The 20,086-nt window shown below is 42.6% G+C and overlaps 2 protein-coding genes across 2 annotated transcripts; both read right to left on the minus strand.

Moving 5' to 3' along the window:
• Positions 1 to 1,254: 1,254 nt before the first annotated feature.
• LOC148003106 (uncharacterized) lies at positions 1,255 to 2,523 on the minus strand. The gene has a single exon (XM_087575127.1). It carries the CDS (start codon positions 2,477 to 2,479, stop codon positions 1,628 to 1,630), a length of 852 nt encoding a protein of 283 aa, XP_087431253.1. The 5' UTR covers positions 2,480 to 2,523; the 3' UTR covers positions 1,255 to 1,627.
• Positions 2,524 to 9,244: 6,721 nt separating this feature from the next.
• Positions 9,245 to 10,072, minus strand: Krtap4-9 (keratin associated protein 4-9). Its single transcript, XM_087574813.1, has one exon. The coding sequence runs from the start codon at positions 10,015 to 10,017 to the stop codon at positions 9,400 to 9,402; it is 618 nt and encodes a 205-aa protein (XP_087430939.1). The 5' UTR covers positions 10,018 to 10,072; the 3' UTR covers positions 9,245 to 9,399.
• Between the last annotated feature and the right edge of the window lie 10,014 nt (positions 10,073 to 20,086).

Raw genomic sequence — 20,086 nt, forward strand, 5'->3', positions numbered from 1 at the left:
ACCTAAAGACTATACATGGACTGACCCTGGACTCTGACCTCATAGGTAGCAATGAATATCATAGTAAGAGCACCAGTGGAAGGGGAAGCCCTGGGTCCTGCTAAGACTGAACCCCTAGTGGACTAGATTGTTGGGGGGAGGGCGGCAATGGGGGGAGGATGGGGAGGGGAACACCCATAAAGAAGGGGATGGGGAGGGATTAGGGGGATGTTTGCCCGGAAACCGGGAAAGGGAATAACACTCAAAATGTACATAAGAAATGCTCAAGTTAATTAAAAAAAAAAAAAAAAGAACATATGCCTAACACATACCATTTCACTAGCCACCAAATTGAAACGACTTTAAACCATGCTGGCTAAATTTTGCCAACTTGATGCAAAGTGCAGGCAACCTCCACTGAGGAACTTCTTTCATTAGGTTAGCTTATGGACATGTTTGTGAAGCATTTTCTTGATTAGTGAGTTATGTGGAAATGAGTGTTGCTACACCTGAAAAGGTGGCTCAATGTTGTATAAGAAAGCAAGCAAGTCAGTAGGGTAGAATTATTCTGAGGTCTCTGTGTTAGTTCTTGGTTCTAGGTCCCTGTCTCAGCTTCCTTCTATGATGGACTGTGAACTGTAAGCTGAAGTAAACGCTTTCCTCCACAGTTGATTAGGGATATAGTATTTATCACAGCAACTGAGACCAAACTAGAACACATGGGATCTCCATATTCTGTGGAAAATATATTGAATAGCAGTAATATTGAGATTAGCTGGAGGGTCTTAGAATGTATATTCTCATTAGATGGCACAATGTTGAAGGTTATAAAGCTATTCATGTAAGAAATAATCCTAGAACACGATATAGGGAATTAGAGAAGTCATTAAAACAGGGATGAGGAAACCCAGGAGAGAGAGAGAGAGAGAGAGAGAGAGAGAGAGAGAGAGAATGAATGAGCAGGACACCCAAGGAGGCACCAGTGGTCCAAACTACTCAAGACCTCTCAAGACATGGGAGGACACATGTGCATTTGAGTGGGAGGGAGAAAGAACATGTATTCACCCACCCTCTCCCTGCTAGAGTGCTCTGCCTAGAGGCTTTGACTTTCCTTTTTAAACCAACCCTCCGGTCAGAGAAAGAAATCAGGAACAGGGTTTATAAGTACATACATGGCCTATGAGATCATCTTCCTGCATTGGGAGGAAGATACAGAGGGAACAGAGCAGAGACTGGAAATGCTAGAAATTACCTGATGTAATTTGTTTATTTATAGATGGGCTAAGTAGAAGTTCAGATATGGGGACAACCATTTCAGAAGAAGAAACAAGGAAACATAGTATCTTTATATTTGCATAACTACAATTTTGTATTTATTTAACAAATACAAAATCTCCATTTTAAAACTGTGGCAGACAACAAACTATTCTACTGGGATAAGGTGAGAGTTGACGGATGTCAAAGAAGACACAAACTTTTTACGTGTTGTAAAGAGATATTAAAAAGTCCAGCAGCTGTAAGTACATTGGGAGGCCGGAATTATTATCACTTGGAACAAAGGCTTTGAGTGGCATCTTGGGGTTCCTCTCACTAATGGTCTACATCACAAGTGGAGGGTGATGAAGAACAGGGGACTGGGTGACAGTGCTCAGCAGCAAGAACCACTGGAGCATGATGGGCGGCAGCAGGTGGTCCTGCAACAGGTAATCTGGCAGCAGGTGGGGATGCAGCACTGGGGTCTGCAACAGCTGGACACACAGCAGCTGGGGCGGCAGCAAGAAGGCCTGCAACAGCTAGAAATGCAGCAGGCGGGACGGCAGCAGCTGGATCCACAACAGCTAGAACTACCACAGCAGGGGCGGCAACTGGAGATGCAGCAAGAGGGCCTGCAGCAGCTGGACACACAGCAGCTAGGGCGGCAGCAGGAAGGCCTGCAACAGCTGGGGCGGCAGCAGGTAGGCTGGCAGCACACAGACTGGCAGCACTGGGGCCTGCAGCAGCTGGACACACAGCAGCTGGGGCGGCAGCAAGAAGGCCTGCAACAGCTAGAAATGCAGCAGGCGGGACGGCAGCAGCTGGATCCACAACAGCTAGAACTACCACAGCAGGGGCGGCAACTGGAGATGCAGCAAGAGGGCCTGCAGCAGCTGGACACACAGCAGCTAGGGCGGCAGCAGGAAGGCCTGCAACAGCTGGGGCGGCAGCAGGTAGGCTGGCAGCACACAGACTGGCAGCACTGGGGCCTGCAGCAGCTGGACACACAGCAGCTAGGGCGGCAGCAGGAAGGCCTGCAGCAGCTAGAAATGCAACAGCTGGGGCGGCAGCAGGTGGGCTGGCAGCACACAGACTGGCAGCATTGGGGCCTGCAGCAGCTGGACACACAGCAGCTGGGGCGACAGCAGGTGGTCCTACAGCAGGTGGTCTGGCAGCAGCTGGGCTGGCAGCAGCCTTGGCCACAGCCCTCCTCAGAGCAGACAGAGCCACAACAGGAGTTGACCATGGTGTCAGAGGTGGAGGTTCTGGATGGGTTTACAAGAAGGTGGGTTGGAAGGTTTGGAAGTGGGAGTCTCCCTGCTCACATCCCCTTTTATACCCTGCTGAGGGGCTGCTGTCCTCACATGCAGCATTCTTTTCTTGTTATTGTTTGTGTTGATAAATACCTGGTTATCAAATTAGACAAGGTTCATTTCCTTGCACAATTATCAAGGTAGATGGAAAATAGTTGCTCGTCCTGTGTTGAGTCACCATCAGCTCTTGATGAACCATCTCCTAAGTGTCTTTCTTGCCTTAATTTCTTCTAAGTGTCACATGCCCTCGTGTGTCTAGTCACTATATGATTCAGTCTCACGGTGGGTGGCTCTACTGTCTGCCCTTAGACCATCATGATTATTAAAGACCCATACTTGTTTCTGGGAATGGTGGAGGATAAAGATTCATCATTCCGACTGCTTATCCACAGTGGGTCAGGTGGGTACTAAGGATTTGAATAGCAAAACCATAGATATGAAGAAAGAAAGCTCTTCCTCTGGTGACTCCTACATTTTCTGCGCCAATTTCAAAGTGGGAAACTGAATGAGGAAATGTTAATGTTCATCCACCCCCTTTCTTTTTGCCAGAAAAATCGTTAAAAATCATTTATGGGGCCTGTGTTTACTATGAGTCACAGATCTCAAGTGTTTCCCTAAGTTCAGGTTTCTCAGGTCTGGCCTGTGAGATATTTTTCTCCATTTTTGTCAAACTCTCCTTCTTGATTAACAGAAACTACACAATCATATGCTGACTTTTCCAAGATATACTTTTAACATTTGATAACCATGTAGCTCTGTCACTTATGCTAATTTAAACAACTGCCCTGCTTCCTCTGAGTTTATGAGCTTGAGACCCTCCAGTTTCATATTTCAAATGATGGATTAGACTCATTGCTTAATGTTCATTTTGTACATGTATATAGAGTTATATATACATGCATGTGTCTGTTTTGTGATTATATATCACAAACTTACATATGTGAAATATGTGTGATCTACATATGATATATGTATGAACCTGGTACATTAAATATTTTATTTACATATGTGCAGGACACAATAAATGCCTAAAGGGCATGAGCAACCATCCAATTAGCTAGATGAATTATGTTTCGGAAAAGAGGAATGCTTCAATCTCTCTGCTCTCCTCTGTTGGTCAAGAAACAGACAAATAGGGAGTAACAGTGTGATAGCACCATTGTTAAGAAATTTAATGGTTAGGACCATTTAATGGTCAGGACCTTTTCAATATTTTTATGACATTAATTTGCTCAACCAACACTTAGTCTACAGGCTTTTTTTTTTCGTAGTCTCATATTTGTAGAGCTTGAAAAGATGAAATATTTAAATAAGTATAGGTCCTGGATGAAAGCCTCCCTGGATTGCCTCAGTAACAATGAAACCTCTGCTTCAACGTGACCACATAGAGGAATATTTCATGGTTACTAGTAGAGTTATAGAGCCCAGTCCCATCTGGTCCACAGAATGTAACTCCTGTACCTGGGGGATCATTGCTGAAGAAAGAAACATTGTTTCAGCCAGAGCATCAGGGAGTTTACTGTAACTCCTAGCAATGTCAGAAGCTCCACCCACAGAGTTTCACCAACATGGCTGAACATAAGTTGAACAAGGACAATAACATAGCTACAAGAATATGGATGGGGAAAGTCATGATGTCTCAACTGTACACAAAGCAGTACAGGGAACTTAGGGAATTTAGGAATGATCCAATTGAGAGAAATTGACTATACACATCTGCAGAATATTACAAACTGTCAAATACCTTTGACTAGTCTGAATACCAGCAAGTTTTTGAAGTCTACAAGTGATCCCAAGGAACGCTTAGATTTGAAAATCTGCTGCTAAACTCCTTGAGCTCTATCTAACATTTGGCCGTGGGCTCTGCATCTCTTTCAGTCAGCTGCTGGGTAGACCCTCTGAGAGGACAGCTCCTATCTGCGAGTACAACAGAGTATCATTAATAGTGTCAGGGATTGGTTCTTGCCCATGGGATAAAGTTAGACTAGTCACTGGTTGGCCATTCTGAGTTTGGGGAAGAACTGAGGGATATGCTGGGGACTGAGACTCCAGGAGAAGAGTAACAGATTAAATTAACCTGGATCCTTGGGGGAATCCCAGAGACTGAACCACCAAAACTAAGAGCACACATGGGCTGGACCCAGGCACCCTGCACATGTGTAGCAAATGAGCAGCTTGATCTTCATGCAGGTCCCCCAGCAACTGGAGCTGAGGCTGTCCCTGCCTCTGTTGCCTGCCTGTGGATCCTTTTCCTCTAACTGGACTGTCCGGCTGGCCTCAGTGGGAGAGGATATGCCTAGTCCTGCAGTTACTTGAAGCACCAGAGTAGGATGGTACCCAAGGGGCCTCCTCCTTCCTAGAGGACATGGGGAGGAGGCTGAGTGAAGCAGGGTCTGAGGGGGAGGGCTGTAATTAGAAGGAAAAGTGAATAAATAAGTGAATTAATGGGGAAAAAGAAAGTACCCTTCAAGCTGCCCACATCACCTGTATTTGTGCCACTTGTAGTATTTAACAGTTACTTTGAATACAATGAAACAATGCTGAGTCTCTTCATGAACATAGGAAGCCCTCATAGCCACCAAGAGAGACCCACACTAATGAGAATAGATCAACATGGAGCCTAATTACTGGGTTTGCTTTAAAAGAAGAAGTCATTAAACAGAAGGGTCATAACTATATACTTTTTTGCTAAAATTTACCTGGTATAAAGCAAAATTAATAATTAGGATCAGGGCTAGATTCACAAATTAGGTGACTGGTATCTGGGCTATCTCTCTTCTTTTATACAAAGCTCAGTTTGCTAGACTCTGAGGTGGGATTCACAGGGTCATGTAACTTATATGGGGTTCATAGGCATACAAACCACTCCCAAAGGCATTCCCTGTACCCAGCTGTACAAAACAAACACACAACCAACTCAATGGCATTTTTGAAGCTTCCATGTCTAAATAATTTGTGTAGGCAATATTTTTGTTTTGATTTCTTTCTTATTTTTCTCCTTACAGGTCTTCTGCATGTATACTGTGGTTCCTGTTCTTATGGAATTTTTATGACTGTCTTTCTGTCTTTCTCTCTCTCTCTCTCTCTCTCTCTCTCTCTCTCTCTCTCTCTCCTTCTCTCTCTCTCTCTGTTTAGTGTGTGTGTGTGTGTGTGTGTGTGTGTGTGTGTGTGTCTTGTGCTTGTTCTGTGGATATTTTTCTCCATTTATGTACCATCCTATTCCACATTTTATATTTTATTTTATTTTATCTTATTTTTTGTATTAATTTGTTAGATTCCTGCTTGTATTTTAATGAGAGAGAGACAGAAAGATTGTGAGTTTGGGTGGGTTGGGAATTGGAGAGGATTTGGAAGGAATTATTGGGGGAGGGAAACCCATAATAACATATTGTATGGAAAACATCTATTTTTAATTAAAACAAAATGTCTCCTGGTTTTGCTTTTAGTGACTTAACACTCTTTAAAAGTTTGAGGGCCGCCCTGTTAATCTGATTTCCTAAGAATTTGTCTGTTAAATTTTGGACACTTACATACAGTATTCTGTAGCTCAAGACATTGATTTGCTTGCTTCCAGTATCCCTCCCCTGACAGCTTAGATACGAACTTCCTTAAACACAGAATTGGTAGCCATTTCCCCCAACAGCTGAACAGTTTTTAAAATGCTGACAGCAGAACAGAAAACAAACACAAAATAAAATGTCTTTACACTCAAAACTGCTTTGTTTATTCCTAATACTTTGTTCTCCCTCCCTCCCCCCCCCTCTCTCCCTTTCTCTGTGCGTGTGTCTGTCTGTCTGTCTCTTTCTCTCCCTCCCTTCCTCCATCTTCCTTCCTTTCTTCCTTCCTTTCTTCCTTTCTTTTTTCCTTTCCTTCTTCCTTTCCTTGCCCTCTTCCCTCTTAAAGTTTAGAATTGCTTTATAAACACTCAAGGAACATTTCATTTTAAGGGAACCCATAGAATTGTAGGTGGGATTTGGTAATCTATTTGAAGGGGAAGGTTTTGGCCTTTTGATGCTGGAATTGATTTCCTCTTTCCTCTCTTATTGAATTAGTTGTAGGAAGCAACAATCACAGCCTCTAATTGCCCTCTAAAGGAGGTAATGAACTCTGAATAATGTAATGGCAGATCAAGAAGTAACCGACACCTTCTGAGTTTTGATAAAGTGACTATGAACAGATTTGGGTGGTGGGACGACAGAAACCATCTAAGAAGGGCTATGGCAAGCAAGTTTTCTGGAGAAAGCTGTTTTGTACGGCTGAGATGGGTGTGCTGTGGAGGCAAAGTCCACAGAGACTTCATCCCAGCAGTGTTTCCTGCTGCTGATATGACTTTTCTGCCACCAGCTTCACGATTCTCTGGGAATTACATACTGTGTTGGACATGACAGGTCTACTGCAGAATCATTACACAGATGTACTTTCGTGTAGTAATGCTGTGTAGACAAACTGATGATTTCATAATTCCTGATAATAATTTCTTAAAACCCCTAAATCTATACAAGTAATTTCAAAGCCCCTGTACAATAAAAGCTGCAAATAGAGCTCTGGAAAACTTCATGTGCCATGGGTTAATTGCACCAGGAAAAGAAAAGAGGCTTGGAACAAATCTAAGAAAACATTCCTTGTAGATTATGCATGAGGCCATTATCTGGTAACTACAGGCCATGAAGTAGGAATGGGCAATTTATTGTAAGTGCAAAAATAATAAGTAAATGGTGGACTAGTTTATCTATACAAGATTTCAAAATACCAAGACACAAGACGGATGATTTGTCTCTTGACAAAACTGTGCTAACTTACGATAATAATAGGCTTATAATAAACTTATGAAGCCAGAAAACAGATAATGAGTGTTCAGTCGGGTACTAGACTTAATGTAAAGACGTGTAAACAATTCTGCTGTAACTCCTTAAACCTTACTGGTCTACGACACGGACTATTGCCTTTTCCTTACTATGAACTTATTAAATGCAAAAATAGTTTTAAAACCATATGGTCAATTATCCTGAGAAGTTATAGAAACTAAGAACAACAATAAAATGGTGGTGTGTCCTTTTTCTGCTTCATTTCCTGTGTGTGTGTGTGTGTGTGTGTGACTTTCTTTGCTTTGCTTAGCTTTCTGGCTCACTAAGAGGCTTCTCCAAGGGGCTGGAGAGATGGTTCAGTGGTTAAGAGCATGGCTGCTCTTCAAGAGGTCCTGAGTTCAATTCCCAGCAACCACATGGTGGCTCACAACCATCTGTAAAGAGATCCCTCTTCTGGTGTGTGTCTGAAGGAGAAATAGTGTACTCATATACATTAAATAAATAAATCTTTAAAAAAAATAAAAAAGAGGCTTCTCCAAGCCTCCTGACTAGCCAGCAAGAGGCCACTGACTCAAAGAGAAAAGAGACTTTCATTAATCTCCTGCTGCTATCACCAGCAGTTAAGTGCCAGAAGCCATCATCCTTTGGCTCCAGAATAGTAAGATAGAGTGAAATTTCCAGAAGCCATCAGCTTTTAGCCCCCAGAAGTAACAGAGAGGTAAAGGTCAGAGGTCATCAGCTCTTGGCCTCCTTTAATACTCTGTTCTACATCCATACCTGACCCTATCCAGACAGGGCCCACAGCAAGGAAGGTCCCTTTTGCAATTTGTGTTAGGAAAACAGGAAATTCACATGTAGACTATTGAAATTAATCCTTGCCCTTCCCCCAGACAAATGTTTACTCAAAATGGATGAAACATTTAAGTCAAAACTTGAAAAGTAAAAACTGTGAGAGGAAAAACATAAAAACAAAACTTCAAAGTGATGGGTCTCATCAAAAAAAGAAACTACAATATTCAGTGATAGGCTGGAAAAAGAAAAGATTTTAGCACGTATTCATTGCACAGAAAAATCAATATCCAGCATACATTTTAAAACTCAAAACATTACAAAGAGTTGAAAAATGATAGAATCAATAAATAGGCGATGTTCAGGAGATTTACACTTCAGTGAAGCAAAAGTCAAGATTGATCCTGAGCCCATGGACCTCACTGTATTATGTTAGACTTCTGTGGGAGGGAAGGGGCACTGGAGCTGGGAACATGGGTGTTAGGCTGCTTGTCCTCGGGGACCTGCCTCTGTACATGGAGTTGAGACAAGGAGCTTAAAGTGACCTCAGAAAGAATTGAGGTAAACTTAGGGAATGACGTAAGTCAACAGGACTGGTGTGAGAGTAGCAGCCGGGTAACTGAAGACCCAGGGAAAGCTATGAGGAGCATGGTCACTTGACTGAGTGAGTAAGGGCTTGTGCTACCCCCCAACCCCCTCACTGCAAGAACTCAGTGCCAAGGATCTTCAGTCTCCTACCTGCTGCTGCCTCTTTAACCAGAGAAAGTTTTCAGCACAGAGGACCGTGCCTTTATTCTATGAGAGCACCTTTCTGTGTAGGAGGAGCTGTGCCACGAGGAAAGTGTTGGCACACCTGAGTTCATGTGCTGTCTTTGTACTTAGAAATCAGCTTCAGAACTTGGTAGATGAGGAAAATAATCTGAGAGGACAAATAACAAGACATGCTATATATATTTGGGTGCTTGCAAAATTCAAATTTATTTAATATGTTAGGGAATTTTCATTCTTAGGAATATGGCAAGGAAAAAATTTGTCTAGGGGGATGATGTCAAACGTTACAGATTTAGGAAAAAAATTTAATCTTGTGATTTTTTTAAAGACAGATAATAAACAGGCAGGAATAGGGACAGTATGTTCGGGGGCCAAAATCATTATCAGTTGGAATAAAGCCTTTGGTTAGCATGTTGGGGTTCAGCTCACACATGTTCTACATTAGGAATGCTGGGTGATGAAGAACAGGAGACTGTGGGTGACAGTGCTCAGCAGCAAGACCCACTGGAGCATGCTGGGCGGCAGCAGGTGGTCCTGCAACAGGTGGTCTGGCAGCAGGTGGGGCGGCAACAGCTAGAGATGCAACACTGGGGCCTGCAGCAACTGGAAACACAGCAGCTGGGGCGGCAGCAAGAAGGCCTGCAACAGCTAGAAATGCAGCAGGTGGGACGGCAGCAGCTGGATCCACAACAGCTAGAACTACCGCAGCAGGGGCGGCAACAACTGGAGATGCAGCAAGAGGGCCTGCAGCAGCTGGACACACAGCAGCTAGGGCGGCAGCAGCTGGGCCTGCAGCAGCTGGAAATGCAGCAGCTGGAAATGCAGCAGCTGGGGCGGCAGCAGGTAGGCTGGCAGCACACAGACTGGCAGCACTGGGGCCTGCAGCAGCTGGACACACAACAACTAGGGCGGCAGCAGGAAGGCCTGCAGCAGCTAGAAATGCAGCAGCTGGGGCGGCAGCAGGTGGGCTGACAGCAGCTGGACACACAGCAGCTGGGACGACAGCAGGTGGTCCTACAGCAGGTGGTCTGGCAGCAGCTGGGCTGGCAGCAGCCTTGGCCACAGCCCTCCTCAGAGCAGACAGAGCCACAACAGGAGTTGACCATGGTGTCAGAGGTGGAGATTCTGGATGGGTTTACAAGAAGGTGGGTTGGAAGGTTTGGAAGTGGGAGTCTCCCTGCTCACATCCCCTTTTATACCCTGCTGAGGGGCTGCTGTCCTTACATGCCGCATTCTTTCCTTGTTATTGTTTGTGTTAATAAACAGTTTATTCTCAAGTTGGGTTTTTTCCCCTGACTAAATTATGAAGGTAATTGGGGAGCCGAGTTTCTTTTCCTGGTGGTAAGAGTCATCCTCAGCTCTTGCTGAACCATCTCTAAGTGTCTTTCTTGCTTTAGTTTCTTTCAAAAAATTGTCCCATGACATCATATTTCTCTGTGATTCAGCCTCATAGTAGATGGCTCTACTGTCTATCCTTAGATAATCATTAGTCTTACAGGTCCATAATTGTTTCTGCTGGAATAATTGTTTCTGCTGGAATTCTCCAGGAGAATAGAACTTTATTATATGGATGACTCATCCCTAATGGGTCAAACTGGCAAAGAATATTTGACAACAAAAATCTCCAATGGTTGAGATTAGGAAGCCTGTTAAGCTGTATCTCTTACCCTATGTGGACCATGGTTCACTTTCTTGTTTATTGTTCAGTGAGAAACACAGAACGATTTTAGGTAGAAAACTAAATGCTAAAATGCTGATTTTTTTCCCAAAAACAAAACTAACACTCAGTTTCGGCACCTCTTAGGAGAACTGGGTGACATCCCAGCTCAGTCTCAAATCCAGGCACCTTGCTTCTGCCATGCAGGATTTTTTTCCTCTGTCTCTGACAGCCTAGCCTTCATACTTTGATAGCAAATCCTGACCCGAGCTCTTTCTTTTCTAAGTTACAACTCTAGTTAAATGATCAATTTAGTGCCTCTTGCTCTGTTTGGCTCTGGATCTCCTGTGTCTGTAGAGGTCCTCACCCCTGTAGCCTCAACTTTGTCTCTACTCAAGTTAAGTGGACTAGATCTTACCCTTCAGGCATCTGATGAAAAAAAAAATGGACATAGAATAGGTAATTTTTAAAAGCAAACATCTGTATGAAAGGACATTGGCTATTATTCATTTATAGGTAGGATACATCAATGACTTAAGGAGTATAAAAATCCCACCCATGTGGCCAGGTGATTAGGGTTTCTGAAAATGAGGAATGCTACCCGTACATTACTCACGGTCTGTTGGTATAGAAATGGGTGGGTGGGCACTTGCGGTAGCTTTGTGGTGGCATCATTAAAAGTCTTAATGGATACCAATTAATGACCAAGCATACTGAACAAATTTTTACCAGACTTGCTTAGCAAACATTTGATCTGTCTGTGTTTTCATTGTAGACAGTATGTATAGTTTAAAGGATGATACATGTAGGAGAGCTGTTGTTGTTGTCGTCATCATTGTTGTTGTTGTTGTTGTTGTTATTCTTGTGATTCACTGTTATTAGAGGGACCACAAATGAAATAAAGGTATTGGATGAAGACTGTGTTGACTGATTTAAAAAAATGTTTCATTTCTGTTTAAGAAGACTAAGTAAGCCCTTTTCTTATAGGTGAAACGAGCATGGATTTGTACTGGAAATTAATGTATAAGAATCACAAAACCTCAGCCAGTACAGGTCCTTAGTAGCTCAAGACTGAATGCCTCCAGGGTTGGTCAAGGTAAAAGTAACAGTGTCTGGCTCCTCTGTAGAAGGCCTTTCAGGTATTTGCTATGTGCTTGGACTTGGTGGCCATAGTTAATGGCCTCCTCAGATTATCCCAAGGGGAGCTGAAATCTGAGGTCCACATCAGTAATTTGCCCATAGAGCATGTGTCTGTGCTCATTTTAGTCATGGACAGAAAACAAAACAAAACAAAAAATGTTTCCATAGCATTAATGTAACTAATAGCAAATTTTACACACACATAAATATATATATGTGTGTGTGTGTGTGTGTGTGTGTGTGTGTGTGTGATTTTGAAAACAGTAGAATGAAACACCAAGAGTCCTCCTGACTATTTTGTATCCTTCTAGTACTCACAGGATTTGAACAACATCCATAAGAGTGGAACAACAGAGAATCAAGCTTTGATCACTACGTGATCAAACGTAGGGAATCACTACGACTAATTCATAATTGCTTTTCTATTACTCCAGTGTCTCTTCAGTTTGGTGATTTCTTCTTTTAAAACAAATCCAGTCAGAAGACTCTATTCCATGAGGGTCTATTCTCATCAGTGTGGGTCTTTTATATTTGATATGAGATTTGCCTGATATACTGACGAGACCTAGCAATATTTCACTGTGTAGTGGTCAAAGTAACTGTTGAATATTACAAGGGATATAAAGCAGGCCATGTGGGCAGTTTAGTGTGGAAACTGGATGTCTAAGGAGTCATTGGAATCTCCTGTAAATTTCTAAAGGTTACAGATTCTCAGACTAGTTAGTGGGATATTGTTCAGGGCATGAGACAGAATTTGGCAGATTATAGCACTCTATGGATGCCTCGCATGCAGCCCAACATAAGAAACACTGGTTTAAAGACTACGATTCTCTGTATACTAGTCCACAGTGAGAATGTACTCTGCCCATTTAAATGAGGAAAAGGCACTCATTTTATTCATTTTGTGTCTTTGATCCCAGTACCTTGTGTGATGCTAGGCAAGCCTTGTACCAAAGAACTATATACACAACCCAAAAGACTATTATTATTATTGTTGTTGTTGCTGCTGCTGTTGTTTTGAAGTTATAATACAATTACATCATTTTTTCTCTTTGTGTATATATTATATATTCCTGAATACATAAATGCAACTTGGTCAATCTATGCAATGTTACTTGTTTGTATGTTTTTCAGAGATGACAATGTGATATTGGATAGCCGGTTGACAGTTGATATGTTCTTCCCTGGAAAAGATGATTCTCCCACTTCGATCATTCCTATGTCTCCTGTATTTCTTTGTGTAGGGTTGCAACATCATGAGCTTTCCCCCATTCATGTTCACATGTCTATTGTTGTTGTCTTTGTTCAACTCATGTTTCAGTAGCCATGTTGGTGAGATCCCATGGGTGGAGCTTCTGACATTGCTAGGAGTCACAATCTCAAAACAAACTGATTCTCTGACCGAAACAATGTTTCCACTCTCTCTTCAGCAATGATCCCCCAGCCTCAGGTATAGGAGTTATGCCCTAGATGTACTAGTTCTATAACTCTACTAGTAACCAAGAAATCTTCCTCCACATGGCCACATGGAAGTAAAGGTGTCCTTGTTGCTGCAGCAATCCAGGGGAACTCTCGTCCAGGACATATACTTATCTAAATCCTTCATCTTTTCAAGCTCTACAAATATGAAACTATGAGAAATAGCCTATAAACTAAGTATTGGCTGAGCAAATTAATGTCATAAAAGTATTGAAAAGGTCCTGACCATTAAATGGTCCTAATTAAGAAACTTAATAGTTGGGGTTGGGGATTTAGCTCAGGGGTAGAGCGCTTGCCTAGGAAGCACAAGGCCCTGGGTTCGGTCCCCAGCTCTGAAAAAAAGAACCAAAAAAAAAAAAAAAGAAAGAAACTTAATAGTTATCACACTGTTACTCCCTGTCTGTCTGCCTCTTGACCAAAAAAGGATAGCAGAGGGACTAAAAGCATTCCTCATTGTTGAAACATGTTTGAAACTAGCTAATTTGATGGTTGCTTATGTCCTTTAAGCATTTACTGTGTCCTGCAATAGATACATATGAATATTTTATTTACATATGCTATGTATGCATGTGCATCAGATATTTGCATACTTGAATATATACATATTTAAACATACATTTAAATATGTAAATATTTGCTATGAGTGCATATATCACATATGTATTGCACATATGTCACATATGTATGTGTAATATATAATCACAAAACCCATACACACACACACACATACACACATATATGCACACACAAGTATAAAATGAACATTAAGAAGGGAGTCTAGTCTACTACTAGAATCATGAAACAAGAGAGTCTCCAGCTAAGATCCATCAGAACACAGACTTTTGGGTTTAAATTAGCATAAGTGGCAGTGCTACCTGATTAACAGATGTTGTTGCAAGGTAAATCTTAGAAAAGTTAGGGTATGAGCTTATCTGTTCTGTTAATCCAGAAAGACAGTCGACAAAAATGGAGAGAAATAATTTCAGTGACAGAGAAGAGAAACCTGAACTTTGCAAGACACTTGAGGTCTGTTACTCACAGGAAAGACAGGCCCCATAAATGATTATTAAAGATTTTCTGACAAAAGGGGGGTGAATAAACATTGACAGTTCCCCATTCAGTTTCCCACTTTGAAATTGGTGCAGAAAATGTAGGAGTCAGCAGAGGAAGAGCTTTCTTTCTTCATATCTATGGTCTTGCTATTCAAATCCTTAGTACCCACCTGACCCACTGTGGATAAGCAGTCGGAACGATGAATCTTTATCCTCCACCATTCCCAGAAACAAGTATGGGTCTTTAATAATCATGATGGTCTAAGGGCAGACAGTAGAGCCACCCACCGTGAGACTGAATCATAGAGTGACTAGACACACAAGGGCATGTGACAGTTGAAGAAATTAAGGCAAGAAAGACACTTAGGAGATGGTTCATCAAGAGCTGATGGTGACTCAACACAGGACGAGCAACTATTTTCCATCTACCTTGATAATTGTGCAAGGAAATGAACCTTGTCTAATTTGATAACCAGGTATTTATCAACACAAACAATAACAAGAAAAGTATCCTGCATGTGAGGACAGCAGCCCCTCGGCAGGGTATAAAAGGGGATGTGAGCAGGGAGACTCCCACTTCCAAACCTTCCAACCCACCTTCTTGTAAACCCATCCAGAACCTCCACCTCTGACACCATGGTCAGCTCCTGTTGTGGCTCTGTCTGCTCTGAGGAGGGCTGTGGCCAAGGCTGCTGCCAGCCCAGCTGCTGCCAGACCACCTGCTGTAGGACCACCTGCTGTCGCCCCAGCTGCTGTGTGTCCAGCTGCTGCAGGCCCCAATGCTGCCAGTCTGTGTGCTGCCAGCCCACCTGTTGCAGGCCTACCTGTTGCCGTCCCAGCTGCTGTCGCCCCAGCTGCTGTGTTTCTAGCTGCTGTCGCCCCAGCTGCTGTGTGTCTAGCTGCTGCAGGCCCTCTTGTTGCACCTCTAGCTGCTGCCGCCCTTGCTGTACCAGTTCTAGCTGTTGTGGATCCAGCTGCTGCCGTCCCAGCTGCTGTATCTCTAGCTGCTGCCGCCCTTCCTGTTGCATTTCTAGCTGCTGCAGGCCTTCTTGCTGCCGCCCCTGCTGTGGTAGTTCCAGCTGTGGATCTAGCTGCTGCCGCCCCAGCTGCTGTGTGTCCAGCTGTTGCAGACCCCAGTGCTGCATCTCCACCTGCTGCCGCCCCACCTGCTGCCAGACCACCTGCTGCAGGGCCACCTGCTGCCGCCCAGCATGCTCTAGTGGTTCTTGCTGCTGAGCCTTCTCACCCACAGTCTCCTGTTTCTCATCACTCAGCATTCCTGATACAGACCATGTGTGAATGGAAGCCTAAGAGGCCAGTCAAAGCCTCTCCACATAGTGATTTTTAACCTTCTAACTACATTGCCCCTGTGTCCTTGTCAAATGAACATGAGATGGATTATTTTTTGCTGAAATCTGTAAACAAATCTCATCCCCATAATTTGTTTTCTTCCCCATTTTCAAAAGCAGATTCTCCCTTCCCCATAACTTAAGTAAATCTTAGTTTTATTCGTATACAAGAATACGTATGTCTCATGTTTCCTTATTTAGCTCTTTTCTAACAGTGCTCAGAGCACAGCAGATGACTTCAGATGTGTCCACTCTGTTCCCTCTGTATTCATCTTCCTAGACAGAAAGATCTCATATGGCAAGCGCACACATCTCCTTGACCACCTCCAGTGAAAGTGGTCTGTAGGGAAGACAGTGAAGCCACTGAGCACAGAGCTCAAACAATGAAATACAGTTGTGATCACATGCTCTCCCACACTTCCTCCCAAGAAGAAGGGTGCCACTGTGACTGTTCGTGGGTGTCGTGGGAGCTACTTGTCCCCTATGCTGTTCTAATCACTGTCCACCACTGCTCTCCACTATGTCTGAGACAGCCTCCAGCCTGAAGCAACTCAAGGATCCCATATTCTTATCCGTGGGTCACCCAGCACCCATACTGAGACAGCACGATGACTGTACAGTGTCAAGGCCTAGTCTCAGGATTGCTGCATACTGCTTTGATCTGTCTCATGAACCCATAGCTGCAGACCAACATTTGCACAGTCGTGTGACAATAGTCATCTTCAGTCTCTTTGTTCATTTAACAGCCAGAATCTTTTCACTTAATATTTAATAATTCAACAATATAATGCATCTCGTTATGCTGCTTTCCTATGTGTAGGAAGTGATTCTATCTCAGGTGTGCTGGCTTACCCTCCCTGACGGTCACCCCCCCCCGCCTTCCTGGTGACCCTAATCCTTTTCCATCTGAGGTTTGCCGTCCTGTGGGGGTAAATTTCACCTGTATGAGACAACATCCCATGGTTCTGTTCCTGGGGCTCATTTACCTTGAGAAACATGGTATGCTATGCTTTTACTTCTGCAAAGGGCAGGATGTCATTTTTCCTGCTGGATGAATAATTCTCCATTGTCTGCACCTGCAGATACACACTGGGCTTATTTTAGGACTTGCCTATAGAAAGTAGCCCCCCAAAAACACAGCATGCTGGCTTCTCAAGTGTATGCTGCCTTCAGTGCCCTTCTGCACAGACCCAGGAGGAGCATAGCTCAATCATCTGGAAGTTCTTCTAGCTTTTAAGAAAACTGAACTGATTTCCATTGGGATCAGTTTACACCCACACTGGCAGGGTACAAGAGTCCTACTCGTTTGCATCCACCCTACCATTTCATTTTGTTTTCATGATGATAGATATAATGACTAGAGTATGGTGGGATTTCCATATAGTATGATTTGCGTTGCCCTGATGGTTTAAGAAATTCAGCCGCCATCTATATATTTAGTAGTCCTCTACTTGGATCCTCAACTTGGATCCAAGGTGTCTTTCACTGCCCCACACATACATTTACATTTTCATTCACATTAACTAATTCATATTTTTGTTGGGCCCAACCACCTGTCATATATACTCCATAAGTATCCATGCATGCTTACATACATACACGCATACCTACCTATACACATACATACAGACAAACAGACATCCATCCACCCATCCACCCACCTACTACCCTTAACCTAATTGGATGGGTGGATGGGTGGATGGGTGGATGGATGGATGGATGGATGGATGGATGGATGGATGGATGGATGGATGGGTGGATGGATGGATGGATGGATGGATGGATGGATGGATGGATGGATGGATGGATGGATGGATGGATGGGACAGAGCTGCTCAAACTAAACCACTCAACCAACAACTTCATTTCTTTTCTCTGGCCCTTTTCATACCTCTTAGACAAAAAGTTCTTCAGAAAATTACCTGAGATAAGATGTTACATAAAATGGGAGTTACAGAAGGATGTTGATATTAAATTCAAAGCAGTGTTTCATTTTATTATGCTCATTATAATTCCAAAGCAACTTTTTACATGGTCTTGCCTTATCATAGTGCACACATGTGGCTTTATCCTTTGACCTAAAGGTTTTTCCTTGAACATAAATTTGTCCCAAGTCTATTTCTCTTTTTAGTGTAATTATGAAAACTCATTATATTTCTTATTATGGAGCTTTTATTTACTACATGAGGATTTAGCAAATTCTACTCTTGATTCTAACTTTGTAACATCTTTCTAGAAAAGCAACTAAGACCATCTCTTAAAACTTTTTCCCTAAAATTATTTGAATCAAATCAGGAATTTTATAGAATAATTAATTCATGTAAACAATATTAATTCATGGAAGTTCATCTTTCTGCTGATCTTCAGGAAATCTGATCAATAGGTTGGGCTAACACCCAGGAATTATTACATTAATTTAATAATGACGGAAAAGGCATATCCTCTGTAAGAAGCAATCCTGAGATGAAGTCTCTTTGGAGCCTTGCCATTGAGCTCCCTCATTGCAGACCATGCGAAAATGCAGCCTTCAGGAAGCCCACCTACTACCCTTAACCTATCCTAGGTGGCCGTGTGTGTGTGTGTGTGTGTGTGTGTGTGTGTGTGTGTGTGTGTGTGTAAATGAAGTGGTCTTTTAAGCCTGCAAGGTCATCCTGTTTCAACTGATGGTCCAGAGATTAGAGAAATAAATCAAGAGTAGAGTATAAAATAAGGGTCATATTCTTCCAATCGAATAATGTACATCAACATATTTCCTTACTCATTTATTATTAAACTCTCTTAAAATATAAATTTTCATGTATATACCTGTTAAAACCCAGAGCCTATATTTCTGGCCATGCCAATTTCGGCTGCCTAGTTTGACTTCTGATCAATCCCAAAAGTCTCTTACTTGTCCCCACACAACCCCTTGAGTTACAGTCCCCCACACTGACCTGCGTTAACTTTGATAGTTACATGGTTCACCTGAGCCGTCTGTGATCTTATCCCTTTCTTATCTCTTTATTCCTGGAGCGCTACAGTCTACTGTGATATTTGCCACCAAGGCTCCAGCTTTGGTGACTTGACTCTGCTACGTTTCTCTGTGATGCTCTTCAACCCCACTGCCTGCTTTTTCCATAGGACCTTGGTTTACAGAATCTCCATGCCACTGAGGAAAGAGCCCGTTGAGTCTTGGGAGCTTATGAAGATATTTATTCCAACGTATCTGTTTCTCTATAGATTTTGATTCCTTTCTTCTCTTTCTATGAGTTGTATGGGACCAGATAAATACAGATTAGTAATCTACATCTCTTCTCTTTCCTTAAAATGTCACCATATAAAAAAAATGACACATACTCATTATTTTAGAATTTCTGTACCTCACCAGTAAGGTGCAGCCAGGTTTCCTAGCATGCTCCAAGGTCTCACGGAAAATGTCAGTTGGTACTGGGGTCACATGTGAGGAGACAACCTGAAAGTGAGTACGTATGCCATCACTTATGCTGTGGCTGAGAGTGCTCAGTCCTTCAAAGCAGCTGAAACCCAAGGGAACCAGTCCTTGCCAGGTGCTGAGCCAAGGCTGGTATCTGGTGGGTTGTTGTTTGTTTGTTCATTTTGGCACAGGAATCTCTCCCATTTAGTATGGGCTCATCAAAAGCCAACGATAGCAGAAAAACCTGGAGGACAGAGGTGGCTGCCAATGGGAGAGCCCCAGTCTCCTGTCAATTCGTCAATGAATGCTGCCATTTGCTGTTGGTTGGAAGAAAGTGGCTTGAGGATGAGGCATTACATGCATCATGAAATACTAGAAAAATGATAACCATTGGTGACCAGTTTCATGGTTGCATGCTCAAGCTAGCGCATAGTGTCATATCTTTAAAATTATCTTTATATAATATCCATAAACTTACTGTATAATTAAACCATGTTTGTTGTATGGGTGGGGAGTTGGGAGGAGCTGGGGGAATAGAAACCACAATCAAAATATATTGAATAAAAAAACTAAAACAAAATTCCCGATTCAGATCCTGCTTTTATTGACTCTTAGTACAATTCCCTGTAGAAGTCTGGGTGCTACCCTCTTAATCTGATTTCTTAGAGCTTGTCAACGGAAGTAGTAAACAGTGACCCAGGACATCCTGTAGCCTGAGACATTGAGTTGCTTGCTTTCAGTATTCCTCTTCTGACGACTTAGATACAGACTTCCTTAAACACAGAAGCCATTTGTAGCCATTTCCCCAACAGCTGGACATAGGTAAGAAACTGCTGACAGCAGAACAGGAAACAGAAATCCGAACCAAATCAAAAACAAAAACAAAACAAAAAACAAACAAAACAAAAACAAAAAAAAAAAAACCAAAGTATTTTTTGAAGTCATGACAGCTTTGTCTATTGCTGACATTTGGTGCTCTTTCTTTCTTTCTACATTTCTTTTTTCTTTCTTTTTTAAACAAACACCTAATTCATTGAATTATAAAGAAATGCATAGAATTGCAGGTGGGATTTGGAATTTTATTTGG

The sequence above is a fragment of the Rattus norvegicus genome, chromosome 10, assembly GCF_021556685.1.
Source record: "Rattus norvegicus strain SHRSP/BbbUtx chromosome 10, alternate assembly SHRSP_T2T, whole genome shotgun sequence".
NCBI classification, from domain to species: Eukaryota; Metazoa; Chordata; class Mammalia; order Rodentia; family Muridae; genus Rattus; species Rattus norvegicus.